Source organism: Acanthochromis polyacanthus, chromosome 10 (genome assembly GCF_021347895.1).
Source record: "Acanthochromis polyacanthus isolate Apoly-LR-REF ecotype Palm Island chromosome 10, KAUST_Apoly_ChrSc, whole genome shotgun sequence".
Taxonomy (NCBI): domain Eukaryota; kingdom Metazoa; phylum Chordata; class Actinopteri; family Pomacentridae; genus Acanthochromis; species Acanthochromis polyacanthus.
In genome coordinates this window covers 1,057,669-1,079,016 of record NC_067122.1, presented here as the reverse complement: position 1 = coordinate 1,079,016, position 21,348 = coordinate 1,057,669, and the positions used below count along the sequence as shown (strand labels likewise).

Here is a 21,348-nt window from a genome sequence, read left to right as displayed (position 1 = left end):
TGGTTTTTCATCTGTTTGTGCTGCTTTAGTCTCTCGTTGACAGTTAAATCTTCTTTGCTCTGATTTCAGTTTGGTTCTTAGAATTCTGCTTCTTCTGAAAGGTCTTGGATGATTTCACAGGAAGTGTCTGTTAAACATTAACCCGTCGGTTAACTGACCCGCTGACCTGCTTTCACTCAGCACAGTGTGATAACACATAAACCTTTTTATCAGAATAATTGAATCACTTGTCGCTGTTGAAAGCTGATCATCCTAAACGTGATAATAAGTCAGTGAATGAACACAGACGGGTGGTTTCCAGGAGGTGACAGCAAAACAAACAGTGCTAGTGACTGATTAGCTCACGGTTTATGTGAAGTCTGTTGGTTTATTGTGCAAATGTATAAAGATGCAGATAAAATGAGCAAACCCGGAGAGATCTCACCTCAGTTTGCTTTTTTACAGACACATAAAAGTCATGAATCCACACAGACAGCAGGATGAAAAAGAGAAAGTAGAACATCAGTTTGATCACTGAGTGAAGTGGAACCACAAGTAAAACCTGAATTATTTCCAGTAACTGGCTTATTAGAGCAATAAGAAACTTTTATTCAGCAGGTTCCTGAAGAAAGCAGCAAAGTGTTTGTTGGAGAGAAAAAAAACAGAATGAAGAAAATAAGAGAAAGATAAAGGCTGGAAAAGTAGAAACGGATTATTCATACATGTAGCAACCAATAATGTTTGGCCATTTTAAATGGAATAAAACCATAATGGAATAAATGTGGTCGTTTTAAAGTTATTGTCTGTTACGTTACTGGTTGATGCTCTTGCTGAAGTCCAGGTTCTTCATCTCCATCTCTGCTCGTGTCCAGGTGACCTACAAAGCTCCAGAGCCCATGGGGGAACATTTCTTCGCTGAGTCTTTTGACCGGGGGACACTTGACGGGTGAGCACACAGCAGAGTTTCCTCATCGGACCGTGATCTGTGACAAAGAGCAGCATTAGACTAAGTATTGACAGAAACGATTATTAAAGGAGTTATTGAGATATAAATACTGTTTGTTGGGTTTTTTGGCTGCTGCCATCTGAGGATAATTACCTCTGCCAGGAGTTATGAGATCATCAGAGTCTGTTAACGGCATAACCCAAAAAGTCATGGACGGATTTTCACCAAATTTATACAGGATGTCCAGAAGAGCAAAAGTAACAATCGCTTAGATTTTGGAGGTGATCTGGATCACCGTCTGGTCCAGGATTTTTTTGAAGGACTCTGGGCCGCCGGCCATCTCTCAGTGGTACAGAGTCTCCAGTCATTCATGTTCCGGATCCGACATCCAGCAGGCAGAAACAGTGTTGTGGCAGATTACCTTTCCAGGTTGCCGCACATCGCCAACCTCAGGGAGGAAGGGGATGATGTGCCGCTGAACGCCCCGTCATTCCCCGGCGACGCATGTCTCTCGCTCTCTCGCTCCGTGCCGGGGCCAGAGAGCGCTGCCGTCCCCTGTGCGAATCATGCATCGTTATTTTAATGAACTATTCGCCACCACCGGACTTTTGTGCTGGCTGCGGTCGGCGTCCGAGGGTGCACGCGCTCACACACAGTTTGTACTTCTATCTTAATGAGGACATCCATAGGCGTAATGCATTTCCTAGAGCCTTACCCTAACCTTAACCATCACAACTGATTGTCTAAACTTAATCCTTACCCTAACCCTAACCAAACCTCAATTCATACCTGTTCTCTAAAAACAAGTCTTCACCCTCAAACATGGCTGTTTCAAAGTGAGGACCGGCCAAAATGTCCTCACTTTGTAAAAATGTCCTCACTTTGATAGTTAAATGCAGAAAATGGTTCTCACAATGTAGCAAGTACAAGAACACACACGCGCGCTCTCACACGCGCGCTCTCACACGCGCGCGCAGGCTCTCACGCGCGCAGGCTCTCACGCGCGCAGGCTCTCACGCGCGCAGGCTCTCACGCGCGCAGGCTCTCACGCGCGCAGGCTCTCACGCGCGCAGGCTCTCACGCGCTCGCGCGCTCTCACGCGCGCGCTCTCACGCGCGCGCTCTCACGCGCGCGCAGGCTCTCGCGCGCGCAGGCTCTCGCGCGCGCAGGCTCTCGCGCGCGCAGGCTCTCGCGCGCGCGCTCTCAGAGAGCGCAGACCTCCACCAGGCCGTCTGTCTGCCTGTTAACAGCATAACTCAAAAAGTCACGGACGGATTTTCACCAAATTTTTACAGAATGTCCGGAAGAGCAAAAGTAACAATCGCGCGCGTGTGAGAGCCTGCGTGTGAGAGCCTGCGTGTGAGAGCGCGCGTGAGAGCGCGCGTGAGAGCCTGCGCGCGTGAGAGCGCGTGTGTGAGCCTGCGCGCGTGAGAGAGCCTGCAGGCTCTCACACGCGCGCGATTGTTACTTTTGCTCTTCCGGACATTCTGTAAAAATTTGGTGAAAATCCGTCCGTGACTTTTTGAGTTATGCTGTTAACAGGCAGACAGACGGCCTGGTGGAGGTCTGCGCTCTCTGAGTGCTTTTCTAGTTAAACATGGTTCCTGTGTTTCAGGACATGATTATCCACGTTTCTGACATTCTGCTGCAGCTTTCTTTTAGTGTTTTGGTGCATTTACATCCAGGTTTCTGACAGTTTGATGCAGTAGTATCCATGCTTGTGGTGTTTCTGTGCATCTGTTTGATTTTTTTTTTTAAATTTGTTGCATTAATTTCCAAATGTTTTAATGCACTAATATCCATGTTTTTGGGCGTTTTAGTGCATGAGTATCCAAGTATTTGATGTTTTGGTGCAGTTCTATCCTTAATTGATTTGGTGCAACACTATGCACATTTTTAAATTTTTATTGTACAGATATTCAGGTTTTAGATGGTTTGATGCGGTAATGTCCAAGTCTGTGGTCTTTTGGTGCATTTATATCTAATGTTTGATGCATTAATTTTGGTGTCATAACATCCAAATTTTTGATGCATTCGTGTAAATCGGCTCCACTGGTATCAAACTGCTGTGGATTACAGGTGGGTGATGTCCAGCGCCAAGAAGGACGACGCCGATGAGGACATCGCCAAGTATGACGGTAGGAAGCATCTTTAAGTACAACAGCTGCTCTCCTGAAGCAGCCAGGATAACGAGGATGAACGCTGGCTGTTTCCAGGTAAATGGTCGGTGGAGGAGATGAAGGACTCGAAGCTGCCTGGAGATAAAGGTCTGGTCCTGAAGTCTCGAGCCAAACACCACGCCATCTCAGCCCAGCTGCTCCGGCCTTTTGTCTTCGACACCCAGCCGCTCATCATCCAGTAAGAACCCAGGAAACGTCTGAAGCTGCTCCCACACACTTATTACAGAGGCCTTCATCCCAGCGGATGCCACATTTTACTGTGAAAAGAATACATGCAGTAATCAATGTATTGAAATAATGTGCATGAAAATAAAATATTACATGTGAAAAATTAGTGTGATTAAACACTGACATGGAATTAAAATACTGCACATGAAATTAAAATGTATTACATTGTTTAACATTGCACATTAAATAAAATAATGTACATTAAATTTAAATATTGCAAATTAGATATATTTTACATTAAAAATGTATATTACATAAAATGTACATTAAAAATATTGCACATGAAAAACTACATTAAATTCAAATAGTGCATATAAAATTTAAATATTTAAAGTACTGCTCATTAAAATGTGTACATAAGAAGCATTGTACATGAAAGTGAACTGCAGTAGATTTAGATGATGAAATATTAAAGCGTTAGACGTACAATGAAAGCATTGTTCCATCAATATGAGCCACGTTTGGATCTGTACCGTCTGATGAACCTGACCTCTGTTCTCAGGTATGAGGTGAACTTCCAGGCCGGGATCGACTGTGGCGGCGCCTACGTCAAGCTGCTGAGCCAGACTCCAGATCTGGACCTGGTCAGTGCTGCTCTCTGCTCCCAGTTAGACCAAAACACAGAAACAATACGCCAGTTTACGGTTAGACGGGTCAAAGCAAGGCATCGGGTCACCACGTCTGACAAGAAAGTGGTTAAAATGTGCTTTAAAGTTGTTCTGAAGGTTCTAGGTGGGTTCAACTGGACTTAAAGCTTCATGTATAAAAACTCTGAGCCTGAAAACCTGCTGGTGGATTTAAAAGATCTTCAAAAAGAGATTAACATCAGAAAATGATGATTACCACTGTTCTTTTTTTATTGGAGCATTAATTGGACTCATATCGTCTGTATTATTTATTCTTGTTTTATTTTAAGACTGAGTAAACATTCAGCTTAAGTTATCTTAAAATAAATAAATACAAGAATGACTATCGGGCAAATGATGATTGCTGCTGTTCTCTTCTTTTTTTTTTTAGATATTGCAGCATTAATTTATTTGTGTGCCTTTAAGAGGAAAACCTGTAGATGAAGTAGATCAGACTAGGACAGTGGTTTTTAAGGATGTCTGACGTTTGTTTGCTGCCGTGTGTCTGCAGGACCAGTTTGTGGATAAAACTCCGTACACCATCATGTTTGGACCCGACAAATGTGGAGAAGATTACAAGCTGCACTTCATCTTCAGGCACAAGAACCCCAAAACGGGAGAGTACGAAGAGAAACACGCCAAGAAGCCGGACGCCGACCTGAGGACGTATTTCACCGACAAGAAGACTCACCTGTACACTCTGGGTAAGACTCACCTGTTCAGACTCTGGTCTGTCCCTCTGGTTCGGACTCTGGTCTGTCCCTCTGGTTCGGACTCTGGTCTGTCCCTCTGGTTCGGACTCTGGTCTGTCCCTCTGGTTCGGACTCTGGTCTGTCCCTCTGGTTCGGACTCTGGTCTGTCCCTCTGGTTCGGGCTCTGGTCTGTCCCTCTGGTTCGGGCTCTGGTCTGTCCCTCTGGTTCGGACTCTGGTCTGTCCCTCTGGTTCGGACTCTGGTCTGTCCCTCTGGTTCGGACTCTGGTCTGTCCCTCTGGTTCGGGCTCTGGTCTGTCCCTCTGGTTCGGACTCTGGTCTGTCCCTCTGGTTCGGGCTCTGGTCTGTCCCTCTGGTTCGGGCTCTGGTCTGTCCCTCTGGTTCGGACTCTGGTCTGTCCCTCTGGTTCGGACTCTGGTCTGTCCCTCTGGTTCGGACTCTGGTCTGTCCCTCTGGTTCGGACTCTGGTCTGTCCCTCTGGTTCGGACTCTGGTCTACACTCAGTGACTCTTACATGCTGCTGTGTAACTGGTCTGTGTCGCCCCCCCAGCGGTGAACCCTGACAACAGCTTTGAGGTGCTGGTGGACCAGACGGTGGTGAACAGCGGCAGCCTGCTGACAGACATGACCCCCCCAGTGAACCCCCCAGCAGAGATAGAAGATCCTGAAGACCACAAACCAGAGGACTGGGATGAGAGGCCCAAGATCCAGGACCCCGACGCCGCCAAGCCTGAGGACTGGTCAGTACCGGAGATGAGGAGGATGATGATGATAATAATGATGATGATATTGACAAGAAGAAAGTGGACAAAGGAGGAGGAAAAGAAGGATAATGAGAATAATGATAATGTATACACATCAAATAATACATATTTATATTTTCCTGTTTTTCTGCAGGGATGAAGATGCTCCCGCTCAGATTCCAGACGAAGACGCTGTGAAACCGGACGGCTGGTTGGACGACGAGCCCGAGTACATCGGAGATCCCGACGCCGTCAAACCCGAGGACTGGTGAGTTACCGTGGCAACGCAGCCCGTCGACCCGCCTTCGATTGGCCCGGGTCCCTCTGATCCCCGCCTCTCTGTCCACCAGGGACGAGGACATGGACGGCGAGTGGGAGGCGCCTCAGGTCCCCAACCCGGCTTGTGAGACCGCCCCCGGCTGTGGCGCCTGGAAACGCCCCACCATCGACAACCCCAACTACAGGGGCAAGTGGAAGCCGCCCATGATCGACAACCCCAGCTACCAGGTGGGTCAGGGCAGAGTCCTACGCTGTGACTGAGTCTGCAGCAGTACAACACATTCCAAGTCAGTTTGGACAAGTTTCAAATAAATTTGGAAATTAAATCACTTCAAACTCATTTTGAGTCACTGGAGATGTTTGGTTTTTTTTTTTTGCCATTTTGGACAAATTTTGAGTCACTATGGAAGAATTTTAGGTGTTTTTGGACGTTTTTTGTCTTTTTTTTAAATTATCTTTTGAGTCATTTTGGAGTCACTGTAGTCTGAGTGACGCCTCCTCTGGTCTCTACAGGATTAAACAGGAAGAGGCTCCACCTGGTGGAACAACCAGGAACTACAGCTGATCTATGATACATTTGCTGACATCATGACCTTCTTTTGTCTTATTGATTAATACGTTTTCAGTCATTTAAGATTATTACCAGCAGTTAATCGTCTACTAGTTGATGTGGAACCTCCCTCGTCCTGACCTCTGACCGTCGTGTTTCCAGGGCGTCTGGAAGCCGAGGAAGATCCCCAACCCGGCGTACTTCGAGGACCTCCAGCCGTTCAGGATGACGCCGTTCAGCGCTGTCGGTCTGGAGCTCTGGTCCATGACCTCCGACATCTTCTTCGACAACTTCTTCATCACCAACGACCGCAACACGGCCGAGCGCTGGGCCTCTGACGGCTGGGGGCTGAAGAAGGCAGCAGAAGGCGCCGCCGAGGTGGGAAGATCCTGATCACCGCTTTGGTCCTCATGGTTTCCTGGTAGCTCTGGCTGTTGAGATGTGAAGTCATCCTGAGCTCCCTAAAGCATCTTTAGTTCCCTGTGTAGACGCAGAATAACACTCTGGACGTCCCCATTAAAGCTCCTACTGCTGCTGCTTTTATTTGGATATTTATTTTAACCCTCCTGTTGTTCTCATTTACGCCACCAAAAATAAGTGTTCCCTTGTCTGAAAAAAACCCCAAAAACTCAACAAAGTTGACAAGAAATATAAATGAAAAACGAAAAAAAAAACATTATCCTAAAAATCTTTTTTCTGAATGTTCTCAAAGAAAACTGAAGTTTTACTGATATATATGTAGTCACGCTGGATATGTTTAGGATTTTTTTTGCAAGATTTTCACTTATTCTTTGAAAATATTTACAATTTATTTTAAAAAAAAATTTTCTTGCCAAATATGGGGATACTTTTGTTTTTAAATGAAACTTTCAAGGGAAACTAGTTTTCTTCTTGAAGATTCTGCTAGTTTTCAGAAATTTGGGAGTTTTTTTTGCTGAGTTTTTAGATTTTTTTTCAGACAAGAAACGATATTTTTTGGTGCCGTAAATGAGGGCAACAGGAGGGTTAATAAATAAAGTTTATTTTGCACTTTTTGATGCAGACATTTTAGCTTTTATGGTCCTGAGTGTAAGATGCTTTTCATTTGTATTTTTCTTAAAAATCTGACACTAAACTAACTCAATAATGCATCAGAGCAAATCTAAACAGACCAGACCGTGATACTCAAACAAAATCCACTTAACTGGCATTTAAAGGGTTAATGTAAGAATAACTGGAGTTTTAGGGTTTCAGCAGACGATGCGTTCAGGGACACCTCAGGACGGGTTTAGCGGACGATGCGTTCAGGGACACCTCAGGACGGGTTTAGCGGACGATGCGTTCAGGGACACCTCAGGACGGGTTTAGCGGACGATGTGTTCAGGGACACCTCAGAGTACGGGTTTAGCTGACGATGTGTTCAGGGACACCTCAGAGTACGTGTTTAGCAGATGATGCGTTCAGGGACACCTCAGAGTACGGGTTTAGCGGACGATGCGTTCAGGGACACCTCAGGATGGGTTTAGCGGACGATGCGTTCAGGGACACCTCAGGATGGGTTTAGCGGACGATGCGTTCAGGGACACCTCAGAGTACGTGTTTAGCAGACGATGCGTTCAGGGACACCTCAGAGTACGGGTTTAGCGGACGATGCGTTCAGGGACACCTCAGAGTACGGGTTTAGCGGACGATGCGTTCAGGGACACCTCAGAGTACGGGTTTAGCGGACGATGCGTTCAGGGACACCTCAGAGTACGGGTTTAGCGGACGATGCGTTCAGGGACACCTCAGAGTACGGGTTTAGCGGACGATGCGTTCAGGGACACCTCAGGACGTGTTTAGCGGACGATGCATTCAGGGACACCTCAGGACGGGTTTAGCGGACGACGCATTCAGGGACACCTCAGAGTACGGGTTTAGCTGACGATGCGTTCAGGGACACCTCAGAGTACGGGTTTAGCTGATGATGCGTTCAGGGACACCTCAGAGTACGGGTTTAGCGGACGATGCGTTCAGGGACACCTCAGGACGGGTTTAGCGGACGATGCATTCAGGGACACCTCAGGACGTGTTTAGCTGACGATGCGTTCAGGGACACCTCAGAGTACGGGTTTAGCTGACGATGCGTTCAGGGACACCTCAGAGTACGGGTTTAGCGGACGATGCGTTCAGGGACACCTCAGAGTACGGGTTTAGCTGACGATGCGTTCAGGGACACCTCAGAGTACGGGTTTAGCGGACGATGCGTTCAGGGACACCTCAGGACGTGTTTAGCGGACGATGCATTCAGGGACACCTCAGGACGGGTTTAGCGGACGATGCATTCAGGGACACCTCAGGACGGGTTTAGCTGACGATGCGTTCAGGGACACCTCAGAGTACGGGTTTAGCTGACGATGCGTTCAGGGACACCTCAGAGTACGGGTTTAGCGGACGATGCGTTCAGGGACACCTCAGGACGGGTTTAGCGGACGATGCATTCAGGGACACCTCAGGACGTGTTTAGCTGACGATGCGTTCAGGGACACCTCAGAGTACGGGTTTAGCGGACGATGCGTTCAGGGACACCTCAGGACGTGTTTAGCGGACGATGCATTCAGGGACACCTCAGGACGTGTTTAGCGGACGATGCGTTCAGGGACACCTCAGGACGGGTTTAGCGGACGATGCGTTCAGGGACACCTCAGAGAACGTAAAGAATTCTTGTCTTCCATAAAGAGGCTGTAAATCTGATCTAACAGGCAAAAATAGTCAAATCAGTAAAGTCAGAAAAAAATAAACGTTCTTGGTAAAAAATGAAGAGAAAGTAGTGGGCTGGGTTTGTTCTGCTCAAATCTTTATTTCAAAGTGATTTTCTGCTGCTAGGCGAGGTTTTTCTGTTGGTTTGTTTTTAATCTTTGCTGAAAAGCTGCAGATAACACGCTGGTTGTTTCTGAGGACAGACATTCGTTCCTTCATCACCCTGTTGTGTCTTTAGGTCACTTTTTTGTTGTTCAAGCATCCTTTTGTGTCATTTTGTGTTGTTTTTGTGTAACTTGGTTGTGATTGAACAGAGCAGCTGGCTTCTGACCAGTACAGTGTGTTTTCTGCTTTCTGAACAGAATGTGGTTGTTTTGTGTAATCAGCAGGTGTTTTCTTCCTGTTTGGTTTCATTGTGTGTCCCGTTCTTTTCCTCTTTATTTTGTGTTCTTGCAGCCCGGTCTGGCCGCCCAGATGTTGAACGCTGCAGAGGAACGTCCGTGGCTGTGGGTGGTCTACGTCCTGACCGTGGCGTTACCGCTGGTCCTCATCATTGTGTTCTGCTGCACCGGGAAGGTAACACGCTAAGCACACGCTAAACACACAACAGATCCGTTAACGTGGAGCTCATTGATCCTCTGATGTTTAAAACTCAGTACCGGCCTCCAGCAGTCAAACGTTCATCCATCACAGCTCGTGTTTAGCATTAAAACATGATTGTAATAAATAAACCAGATTGTTCCAGGGAGGGTTTATCTGATCACTGCTGTCGCTTTTTGGGCCTTTTTTTTGTTTTTTTTTTACTTAAGCAGCGTTCTGTCATTCTTGTTATTTCAGTATTATGTGTATTTTGTCATTTAAGCTTTTTTTTAGTTATTTAATCATCTTTTTGTGTTTAATTTGACATCGTTGTTTGCCTTTGTGTTGTTTTAGTTATTTAAGCGCTCTTTTGTGCCTTTTTTTATTTTAGTATGTTGTCATTTTTTCCTGTTTTATTTTTTATTTTAGCATTCACATTTTTGTGTCTTTGTGATTTTTGTGTTATTTTAGCATCATTTTTGTGTATTTTCTGTGTCTTTTCCTGTTATTTAAAACACATCCTCTCCAGTATAATTTCATCCAAACTCCAGAATAATCAGGATCCAGCCAACAGGAGCAGCAGCTCTTAGTTCCCTCGCTGTTTTTTAGCGTCCTGTTTGAGTCGCTGCTGATTGATTTTGTGCCGGTCGACTGTCCACAGAGGTCCTCAGGATCAGCTCAGGGTCAGTTGAGTCTCAGCAGCTTCCAGGAAGAGTTTAATGAACGAGGACGTCCAGCTTCCTCCTCCTCTTCAGGCCGGGTGACTCATAGATAGATCCACATCCTGTTGGTGTCTGTGCTGCTGTAGTGTTGCACCAAATGTTGTCAACCGTCCATAGAAGTTCTCATCTGGTTCTTCATCTGCAGTACCTTCATCAGTGGTCAGAGTTCTACCTTCAGACTGGGAATGTTTCCCTTCAGGTCCACAGAGGAGGCTCCACATTTATCACCTTTAATGGACTTTTTCAGAACTTCATCAGTCCAGCAGACAGAACCATGACATTTAGGAGGTTTTTAATCTCTCTTTAAACACTTGTGTGTAGTTTTTTTTATATGAATGCAGCACTTTTGTTTTTGCTTCCATTCTTTATGAGATTAACTCAAAGATCTTAAACTTCTTCCACTTACACAATATCACCATTTCTGTCTGGTTGGATGGACTGGATTCTCTGAAACTCCTTTGGAGACGGCTTGTGTCAGAGAAATGAACATTCAATCCACCAGCAGCAGCTCTGGATGACATCACTGCTGTCAGCATGCCGATGCACGCTCCCTCAGATCATTGTGCTGTGATTAAACTGCACCTTTCAGAGTGTCCTTTTATTGTGGGCAGTCTAAGGCACACCTGTGCACTAATCATGGTGTCTGATCAGCATCTTGATATGGAACACCTGTGAGGTGGGATGGATTATCTCAGCAAAGGAGAAGTGCTCACTATCACACATTTAGACAGATTTGTGAACAATATTGGAGAGAAATGGTGAGATTGTGTATGTGGAAAAAGTTTTAGATCTTTGAGTTCATCTCATAAAAATGGGAGCAAAAAACAGTGTTGGTTTATGTTTTTGTTGAGTGTGTATTTGTTATCTCTCTTCCTGCTTCTTGAAAGGTCATCACTGTAAAGGAGAAATTGTTCTCAACTGATCTTAGCTGGTAAAATAATGAATAAAAACAAAACAATCTGACTTCTGGTGAAAACTGACACTAAAACAAGAGCAAAAGCTGGAAAGTTACCAAACAAGAGAGCAAATCAGCACAAAATAAAGTAAATGTGTCACAAAGAGACAGATTGATCACAAAAAGAGGTCAAAACTACCACAAATGAACACAATCAGCACAGAGAGACAAGAGCACCTCAAACGTTCACTTTGAACAACCTAAACTTTGTTGTTTGTTTTTTACAGCCTTCTGGGACATTCTGAGCCATTTTTCCTCATTTGAAGAAGTTTTAAGTAATTCTGAACAATTTAAACTCCTTTAGAACCTGTTTTGTTCTAAAATAATGAAACAAAAACGGATCAAAACATTCCCAGTGTGAAGGCAGAACTGTGATCATTGAAGTTCCTACAGATGAAGAACCAGATGGTTGGTGGTAGTTTAGATTGTGGAGGTTTTGAGTGTTTTTGTTGTAATTTTGCATCTTTTTGTGGTGATTTTGCATCATTGTGGTAATTGTACATTTAGTGGTGATTCTGAGTCTTTCTGTTATTTATTCTTTTGGGGTCATGTTGTTGTAGTTTGGACCCTGTTTGTGGTGCTTTTGTCTTTCTTTGTGCTGATCTTGGGTCTATTGGTGGAAGTTTTGACATTTTTTAGTCACTTTGCATCTTTTTGTTAGCCTAGCCGTGCTAGATCCAGGTCTGAAGGCACAAGGGTCTAGGAACGCTCAACAGGGAGGGAGGCGGGCTAAAAGGTTGTCTTTCAAATCCCTCTGCAGCAATTGGGTAGGTATACAACCAATCAGTGCAACGAATAGGCTGACGTAGTTCCTAGAGCACCGGCGGATTGTGGCTAAGTCCCATTAGCTTCCCAACCAGCGGAGCCAACTGGTATATTAAGGATTTGCCATATCCCGTCGGCATAAGTCCAAATACGTCTTTCTTCTCAATGAAACACTTCAGTGCCGTCCTTTGTTTATCTTTCAAGTTGAATTTTAGCTTCAAATCTTTAAGGGCTGTGGCCAAAGCCGAGTCCAAAGATAACTGTTTATTGTGCGCCGGTTGTTTCTGTCAGAATCGTCGCGCCTCTGTCGTCACTTAGTTACGCCCGCCTTCTGACTCTACACTTCATGGTGATTGGTCCGGCCAGTTTTAGGAGAATCCAGCCTCGAGCCTTATGGAGGGTAACTAGACCCACCCTGGCAGAGAATTAAATTCGTTGCCGTGGGTTGTCTAGCGCGGCTAGGCTATCTTTTTGTGGGAGTTTTGTGATACATTTACCTCTTTTTGTGGTGATGTTCTAGCTATTTTTTAGTTGCGATATTTTTTCTCACAATTCAAAGGAAGCTGAGCTAGTCAAACCGTTAATGAAACAGCAGCAGAAAGGACACAGTTTGCATGTAGAAAATGTGATTATTGCTCAGAAGTAGTAACTTTGTATTTAAAACATGTTGATTCTGCAGATTATTTCTCATTGCTAGAGACGAACATGGAAAATAGAAATACTTCACGGCTTTGAATGCCAGATATGTGTTCCACAGCATGTGATGTGTCCCACCGTGTGACGGATAAAATTTAACCATGTGTTTTTCCCTTAATATATGATCAGTAAATAGGATCAAATGAAGGATCCCAGTGAAGTCGGCCGTTGTGAATAAAATGAGGTTTAGCATGAACGGCTAACGGCTAGTTTAGTTTCTGACACCTGGAGTGGATTTACCACTGGTTTTTGTTGTTTTGTGTCTTTTTTTAAGTCTTGTCTTATTTTTGTCGTTTTACATTTTTCGTCTACTGTAATGTATAAAGTTAGATTTAGCATGACCGGCTAACGGCTAGCTTCGTTTTGGAGTGGATTTACCACTGGTTTGTTTTTGTCTCATTTGTCTTTTTGTTTTTTTTGTCGAATTGTCATCTGTGACTTTGTTTTCAGTCTTGTTTATTTTTGTCAGTTTGTTTCTTACGTTTTTCACCATCGGCCGTTATGGATAAAATTAGATTTAGTATGAACGGCTAAACCTCATGACTCGGATCAGAGCTGTGAGTATAAAATAAAAGTGAGAATTACTTTGGAAACAGCTGCTGAAGAGTCTGGTCACGTGAACACCAGAATATTTCAGGGTTTTCATTAAAAACTACCTCTTTAAAAAGTTTATCTTGGAGCTAATGGGGCTTAATCTGATTCTTTGTCCTGCAGAAGAAAAGTCCAGCGACGCCGGCGGAGTACAAGAAGACGGACGAGCCTCAGCCGGATGTGAAGGAGGAGGAAGAGGAGGAGGAGGAGGAGGAGAAGGCTGAAGAGGCTGAGAAGAGCAGTCCAGAAGGTAGATTCCACCAAACTGTTAGCTTCCTCTGTGCCTCTCTGCGGTTTGTAACGTCGCTGTGATTGAATGTGTTTCAGCTGCAGAGGAGAAGAGCGACGGAGAGGAAAGTCCTGCAGAGAAAGAGGAAGACGAAGCCGAGAAGGAGGAAGAGAAGGAGGAAGAGAAGGAGGAAGAGAAGGAGGCCACGGCCGACGAGGTGAGCACAAACCCAGAAAGCCTCTCTGCCTTTTTAGAATTAGAACAGATGCTGGAGCTCACATTCACGGTCTTCCTTGAAAAATCAACTAAATATCTCACGTGCCGAAAGCTTTTATGCATAAATTTAGTAAAACTCGGCTGACATGTTGTCTGTAAATTATAAAAAAAACTAATTCTCACACCAGTGTGGAATAAACATGAACTAAATTACTTTTAGGAGAAGTAACAGCTCTTAATTTGGTTCTAACTTTCTGTAAATACGTGTTAGACCTCCTAAAATGTGGGTTATAACCGACTACAGCAATGTAGGATCATTTTATCCTGTAACTAAAACAAAACATACCTGCAGACTAAAAACTAATATTAATAGAACAAACGCTTGCTGTGTCCTTCTGGAAGTTTTGAAGAAATTAAGGCTACAATCTCCTGTAGCTGTGAGCTAAATGTGGGCTGTAATCTAGTATAAATGTGGGCTGTAATCTAGTATAAATGGGGGCTGTAATCTAGTATAAATGTGGGCTGTAATCTAGTATAAATGTGGGCTGTAATCTAGTATAAATGTGGGCTGTAATCTAGTATAAATGTGGGCTGTAATCTAGTATAAATGGGGGCTGTAATCTAGTATAAATGCGGGCTGTAATCTAGTATAAATGGGGGCTGTAATCTAGTATAAATGTGGGCTGTAATCTAGTATAAATGTGGGCTGTAATCTAGTATAAATGCGGGCTGTAATCTAGTATAAATGTGGGCTGTAATCTAGTATAATGCGGGCTGTAATCTAGTATAAATGTGGGCTGTAATCTAGTATAAATGGGGGCTGTAATCTAGTATAAATGGGGGCTGTAATCTAGTATAAATGTGGGCTGTAATCTAGTATAAATGGGGGCTGTAATCTAGTATAAATGTGGGCTGTAATCTAGTATAAATGGGGGCTGTAATCTAGTATAAATGGGGGCTGTAATCTAGTATAAATGTGGGCTGTAATCTAGTATAAATGTGGGCTGTAATCTAGTATAAATGTGGGCTGTAATCTAGTAATCTAGTATAAATGGGGGGCTGTAATCTAGTATAAATGTGGGCTGTAATCTAGTATAAATGGGGGCTGTAATCTAGTATAAATGTGGGGCTGTAATCTAGTATAAATGGGCTGTAATCTAGTATAAATGGGGGCTGTAATCTAGTATAAATGGGGGCTGTAATCTAGTATAAATGCGGGCTGTAATCTAGTATAAATGGGGGCTGTAATCTAGTATAAATGGGGGCTGTAATCTAGTATAAATGGGGCTGTAATCTAGTATAAATGGGGGCTGTAATCTAGTATAAATGGGGGCTGTAATCTAGTATAAATGGGGGCTGTAATCTAGTATAAATGGGGGCTGTAATCTAGTATAAATGTGGGCTGTAATCGTAGTATAAATGTGGGCTGTAATCTAGTATAAATGTGGGCTGTAATCTAGTATAATGGGGCTGTAATCTAGTATAAATGGGGGCTGTAATCTAGTTATAAATGGGGCTGTAATCTAGTATAAATGGGGGCTGTAATCTAGTATAAATGGGGGCTGTAATCTAGTATAAATGTGGGCTGTAATCTAGTATAAATGCGGGCTGTAATCTAGTATAAATGTGGGCTGTAATCTAGTATAAATGTGGGCTGTAATCTAGTATAAATGCGGGCTGTAATCTAGTATAAATGTGGGCTGTAATCTAGTATAAATGGGGGCTGTAATCTAGTATAAATGGGGGCTGTAATCTAGTATAAATGGGGGCTGTAATCTAGTATAAATGGGGGCTGTAATCTAGTATAAATGGGGGCTGTAATCTAGTATAAATGCGGGCTGTAATCTAGTATAAATGTGGGCTGTAATCTAGTATAAATGGGGGCTGTAATCTAGTATAAATGGGGGCTGTAATCTAGTATAAATGTGGGCTGTAATCTAGTATAAATGTGGGCTGTAATCTAGTATAAATGTGGGCTGTAATCTAGTATAAATGTGGGCTGTAATCTAGTATAAATGTGGGCTGTAATCTAGTATAAATGGGGGCTGTAATCTAGTATAAATGTGGGCTGTAATCTAGTATAAATGTGGGTTGTAATCTAGTATAAATGTGGGCTGTAATCTAGTATAAATGTGGGCTGTAATCTAGTATAAATGTGGGCTGTAATCTAGTATAAATGGGGGCTGTAATCTAGTATAAATGGGGGCTGTAATCTAGTATAAATGGGGGCTGTAATCTAGTATAAATGGGGGCTGTAATCTAGTATAAATGGGGGCTGTAATCTAGTATAAATGTGGGCTGTAATCTAGTATAAATGGGGGCTGTAATCTAGTATAAATGCGGGCTGTAATCTAGTATAAATGTGGGCTGTAATCTAGTATAAATGTGGGCTGTAATCTAGTATAAATGTGGGCTATAATCTCCAGATATAGTCTGCTCGATAAACTTAGGCTTTAAACTGCTTTACCTTTTAGATAAATGGCTGATAATTGATCATTTCTGATAATTGTGTTCATCTACCAAGCAGCACTGTGAGGCGTTCATGGAGCGTCGGTAAATGTAGCGTCTACTGACAAAGAAATGTTCAACTAGAAATTAGTCATTAAATGTTTTTTTTTTTTTTACACATTAGTTTTTTGTTCAATTAATTGAAGTTAATGCGTTAAAGTCGCACCACTATAGTTATTTTTATCAACTCCAGAAAAATGAAAACACTTCAAAAGGAAAAAGATCTTTTTTTTAAAAAAAAAAGCAATATCGTGTGAATCTGTTGTATTTTATGTTGGTTTTTCCAATGTAAATTAAAAAAAACAGTAGCCATTTTAAATGAAAAATGAGTGAAATGTCCCCGTTCCACCTGATCTATGAGCGGCAGAGAGCAGAGTTACACTAAATGTGGATAGATTAAGTGAAGGAGTTAATAATGGGATATAAATAAGGGTTTGTTTTTTTTGTTTTGGTTTCTGACATTTTTGGGTACTTAAACTCGACCCGGGAGCATCATTACTGTTCCTGAACCTAACAGGAAGGTTAAGAATTTTGCCTGTTCCCAAACTAAAGCTTTCAACCTTGAAGTTGTTCCTGAACCGCTGGTGAATAATCTCCTCCGTCTTTACTTCAGAAACTGGAGGAGGACATTCTGCGGAGATCTCCCAGGAACAGGAAGGTCAGAAGGGACTGATATCTGAATCCACAGCCCTGACCTCCTCACCTCCCCGACTCCCCTCCTCAGACATCTCCTCCTCCTCCTCTTCTTCTACCACGAGGCGATGGAGCCCGAACGGATTCAGTGGAAGCAGCGAAGCCGAAAGGAAACTAATCGAGATCTCTGACGTGGACGCCTGACGATGATTCCAGTATGAACGGGACTAAGTTAGCGTGATTTAGAGGATTTTTGTTTTTGAAAGAGATTACCTTCCTGCATCATTCCTAAGCACCACCTGAGCAGACTCCAACCTGCCGGGCCGATGTTCTGCTTGCCCAACCGCCACCCTGAGCTAGCAGCTGCCTAATTAGCCTTTTGGCAGCATGCTAATAGTCTCTTGGGAGATGATTTAGGTGTTTTGGTTTGAGGTTGCCTGCCATGAGTTTCATTAGCCTACTAGCAGCCAGATTGTTTAGCCACCAACTGTCAGGTCGGTTCTGCTAATTAACCTGCCACAAGTCTTGCCTAAATAGTCTTCAAACAGATTTGTTTGCAGTCGACACGTAGTACCAGTAGCTCAGCAGCAGCCGCGTATACTGAGGCTAGCAGCATTCACTACAAGTCTAGCTATAAAAGGCTACTGAAAATACGTCGCTAATTAGCCCCTAGACAGAAATATTGGTTATTGAAAGCTTACATTGTGAATTAGCTTGCTAATTAGCCTGATAACACGAGTAGCAGTCAAGATTTGATCCAAAACGTTCAGAGATTTACTTCTCAAAAGTCATAAATGATGAAGGAAGGAAAACAAAAATCCTCCTCATGGGCCTGTTTAAATGGCTAATAAGTTGCTAAGTAGCTCCAGACAGAATATCTGGCTAGCAGCAGCTTACAATGTGAATTAGCTGAGTAATTAGCCTAACAACACTATCAGCAGTAAGGGTTTTCCTACAGAAGATCCTGTTACATAGCCTACTGATTAAATGCTAACTGGGCTAACAGTCAGGCTAACCTTGCCAAGCCTCTTTAAATAGCTAATAAGTTGCTAACTAGCTCCTGACAAAATATATGGCTAGCAACAGCGTACAATGTGAATGGACCTTGTAATTAGCCTAATAACACTATCAGCAGTAAGTTACATTGCCTACCGATTGAATGCTAACTGGGCTAACAATCAGGCTAACCTCACCAAGCCTCTATAAATAGCCCATGAACAGATAGCTAATCTGGTAGCCTACAGTTTGAAGTAACAGTCTTCCTGCTCAGGCTAGCTAGAGTTGGCTAACTAGCCAGCTATAATGACGCTAATTAAAATGGTCAGAACCATCCAACTAGAACTTTTGGCTAATTAGCTACGGAGATGAAGCTAATCCTCAACAACTTTCCAGTTTGTTGTGCTAGCAGTTAGTGTGTTGGCAGATTCACAAGCGAACAGGTGTTGGGTCTTTTTTAGCTTTGTAGGTTTCTGGAAATGAGCCTGTTGGTAGTTACAATGATAATTTAACAGAAGTGTAGCTAATTATCCAGCTAATTAGCTCATCAGCAATCTAATGCTGCTATTGGTGTTAACTGCCATCCCCCCACTTCGACTACAAACGGACTGCTATTTAACAAACTCTTCATAACCTAACAACAACTAGCTAATTAGCCAGAAAGAAGCTAACAGCTGCCCTGTTGACAAAATGCTAATTCACAAGATAACAGTTGATTTATTAGCCTTTTCTGAGTCTGGAAATTAGCCTGCCTGCAGTTAAATTGATCCCTGGGAGTTCAGCTAGCAAAACGATTGCTAGTTAGCCTGCTTAGTACCAATTTGGCTGCTGGTATTGCTATTGAAATTGGCAAACGGGATGCCAGTTAGCATCACAAGCACCTGTGTTTGTAAAAATGCTAATTCGCAAGCTAACAAATGACTTATTGGTTGCTAACTAGCTTATGAGCTACTTGTACTGTCCTGATGAGAAGAAAATCTGGCTGCTTGTACTGCAAATTAAAGTAGCGACTACAAACGGGCGGCTAACAACTAGCTACTAACAGTTTCTAGAGTTTATAAATTAGCCCGCTAGCTGCCTGAAGTAACCCAGAACGTAGAGATTCGCCCGAGTGGTGCCGAGCTGATATTTAAGAAATACTTAACTGGGAACACTCCGACTATCTCTTCCTCCCGCCCTTGGTCTTTTTTCGTCTCTTTATTTCTTGTGATATAAAAAATAAATAAGCGTGTTTTTTCCGAAGCAGTTAGCTGCATGTTAGCGCCACTGGAAACAACATAAACGAGTCTCCTCAGTGTTTTTCAGCGGCAGAGGTCGATGGCCCAAACCGGTCCAAACTGATCTGAACCAGTCCAAACCGGTCTGAGCTTTGAATTGTGCCGTTTCTTCAGATGCCTGCTGCGCTTGTTGTCTTCTGAACTGGTCGAAACCGGTTGTAGCTTTGAATCATGTCGTATCTTCAGATTTCTGCTGCGTTTGTTGTCCAACTTTGTGGTTTAGATGTTGTCGGATCAGCGACGCAGGTGACTTCTGACACTAAAAACCTTTTCACACCCTCTTCATGTTTCTGTAGATTTCACTTCATGTTGTTGTCTTTGAGGTTTTAGTTCAAACTGGGTTATTTCAACCAAAATCTCGTCTTCACAGCGACATTTTTACAATAAAAGTCTTCCTACCAGCGCACCGGATGGTCTCGAGGAACTTTAACCCTCTGAACTCTCGTCTCGTTTTCTCATTTTGCACTGCTATTAGAAACATCCTGACACAGTTCCAGTACCAGAAAAGCATATTTATGGATATTTTGCCATTTGTACTTTAATTTTCCTTCGATTTTTGGCTTCACCCAGTCTGGTTAAAGCCAAATACTTAACCAGATTGTGTGAAAAAACTAAACTGTGCAGAGTTAAGTTTTGATGAATTTTGTAAATTAGATGTGTAGAAAACAGTAGGGCTGGACCCGAATATCGAAATATTCGTTCGCTACGGCAGTATCCGGATATTAATTTTGGTATCCGAACCCCCCCCCCCCCGGATATTTGAATATTCAGAGGCCAGAAACCACTATTCGGGCCAGCCCTACAAAACAGTTTGTTTAAAGTTCCTAAAAGTTCTTGCTCTGTTTGTGCGGTTTCCACCTGATGAAATAAATCTAATTTTGTCAATTTTTCTGGGTTCAGAGGGTTGATGAGACGTTTGGAGTTGACTTTTGTTTGTTGGGACTGAACATAAAATAAAAATAGTTGCACTATAGGAACAAAGAAACACCTCCACCAATCAGACAACTTCCTTTGCAAAATTAAATCTTAGCTGCCGATGAAGACCTGGGGGAAGAACGGCTAGTAAGGGGAGTTGCAGTTACTGTCGGCGACCACAGGTGGCGCCAAACTCACCTGAAGAAACTTAAACTCGTCATGTGACCCGAAAACAGCTGCCGATTGGTTCCATTGAAATTATTTCATGGACACTGTCGTGTGGCTGGTTTGTGTAAATTTAAAATATCTAAAAAATCAACAGACAAATCGGTAAGATGTTAATAATAATCCATATTTAAAAAAGAAATCTCATTAAATATATGTTTAATATGATTTTTTTAAAGCACTTTTGTTGTCATTTGAGCTGAAACTGTCAATTAGATAAAAATCAGAAATAAAGAAAATTAGAACCAAAACTTTTTTTTTCTTCTGTGATAATTTTAGATTTTTAAAAAATTTTTAATGTTACATTTTTTTGATTCATCAGCCAAAGGATTTAAACTGTCCGTGAAGCAGAAGTCGGAGCTGATTCCGGTTTATCGACCTTCCCCACAGCGCCACCCTCAGGATGTCTGCAGTTTCTGTCCATTAATTGTAAAACGGAGTCCAGTGTTCTGATTGGTGGTTATTGATCAGGGGTCTGATTGTGTCTTTGTGTCAATGTCTGTCTCCGTGTCGTTTCAAACTCCGACTGGGATTGGCTTGTCCCGCCGGAGAGCTCCACTGTGATTGGCTGGTGGGACTTGACAGGTTCAGACATTTATTGGAGCTGCTTCCTTAACGTCTGGGAGAAGTTCCTCTTGTTCTTCATCCTCCTCTTCCTCCTGCTGTCGTCCGATCGGTCCGGCTGAAGCTGCCTGGCTCCCAGACTGTAGATGAACACTGTATCTGCTGGTGAAACCTCTGTAACTCTGCTTTTTATTTCTGTGTTTGAACTAATGTCCGGCTGACCGACACCGAGCTCCAGCTCTGAATGAAACGCTGTGATGATGGAGCCCTGTGTGTTTGTCTGTCTGTGTGTCTGTCTGTGTGTCTGTTTGTGTGTCTGTTTGTGTACAGACACGCAGTCAACATTTGTTTTGATGAATAAAAAAAGGCCAAATGGAGGCAGAGTCCGAAGAGTTTTTATTCACCCTCCACACTACAAACTACACATTTCTGCTCTTCTAGAATTATTCTAAATACTTTTTAGTTTGTTTTTTCACACTTAGTTTGTATTTACAGAATGCAGAGCTCACAGTGAGT

At 43.1% G+C, this 21,348-nt stretch overlaps 1 protein-coding gene and 1 long non-coding RNA gene across 4 annotated transcripts in view; one reads left to right on the top strand and one right to left on the bottom strand.

Moving 5' to 3' along the window:
• canx (calnexin) overlaps nt 1-21,209 on the top strand; it is a 31,924-nt gene extending 10,715 nt beyond the window's left edge. Inside the window, exons 3-15 of the mRNA XM_022211878.2 lie at nt 852-925; nt 3,005-3,063; nt 3,142-3,283; nt 3,836-3,917; nt 4,471-4,663; nt 5,222-5,411; nt 5,569-5,682; nt 5,765-5,921; nt 6,406-6,621; nt 9,418-9,537; nt 13,393-13,519; nt 13,597-13,715; nt 16,836-21,209. Of these exons, the coding sequence (XP_022067570.2) occupies nt 852-925; nt 3,005-3,063; nt 3,142-3,283; nt 3,836-3,917; nt 4,471-4,663; nt 5,222-5,411; nt 5,569-5,682; nt 5,765-5,921; nt 6,406-6,621; nt 9,418-9,537; nt 13,393-13,519; nt 13,597-13,715; nt 16,836-16,895 (1,653 nt within the window). The 3' untranslated portion in view covers nt 16,896-21,209. The remainder of the gene's footprint in view (nt 1-851; nt 926-3,004; nt 3,064-3,141; nt 3,284-3,835; nt 3,918-4,470; nt 4,664-5,221; nt 5,412-5,568; nt 5,683-5,764; nt 5,922-6,405; nt 6,622-9,417; nt 9,538-13,392; nt 13,520-13,596; nt 13,716-16,835) is intronic.
• On the bottom strand, nt 7,447-9,406 carry LOC127535760 (uncharacterized). 3 transcript variants are annotated; one of them, XR_007944603.1, is made up of 7 exons: nt 8,557-9,406; nt 8,361-8,440; nt 8,205-8,244; nt 8,125-8,164; nt 7,693-8,048; nt 7,575-7,652; nt 7,447-7,536 (listed from the first exon to the last, which is right to left on the bottom strand). It is a non-coding gene; the product is annotated as an uncharacterized LOC127535760 (long non-coding RNA). The 3 variants fall into 3 exon arrangements; XR_007944604.1 differs by lacking the exons at nt 7,447-7,536; nt 7,575-7,652; nt 8,125-8,164 and having other exon boundaries at nt 7,680-7,732; nt 7,809-8,048; nt 8,205-8,480; nt 8,595-9,406; XR_007944602.1 differs by lacking the exons at nt 7,447-7,536; nt 7,575-7,652; nt 8,125-8,164 and having other exon boundaries at nt 7,680-7,732; nt 7,849-8,048; nt 8,205-8,480; nt 8,595-9,405.
• Nucleotides 21,210-21,348: the final 139 nt, after the last annotated feature.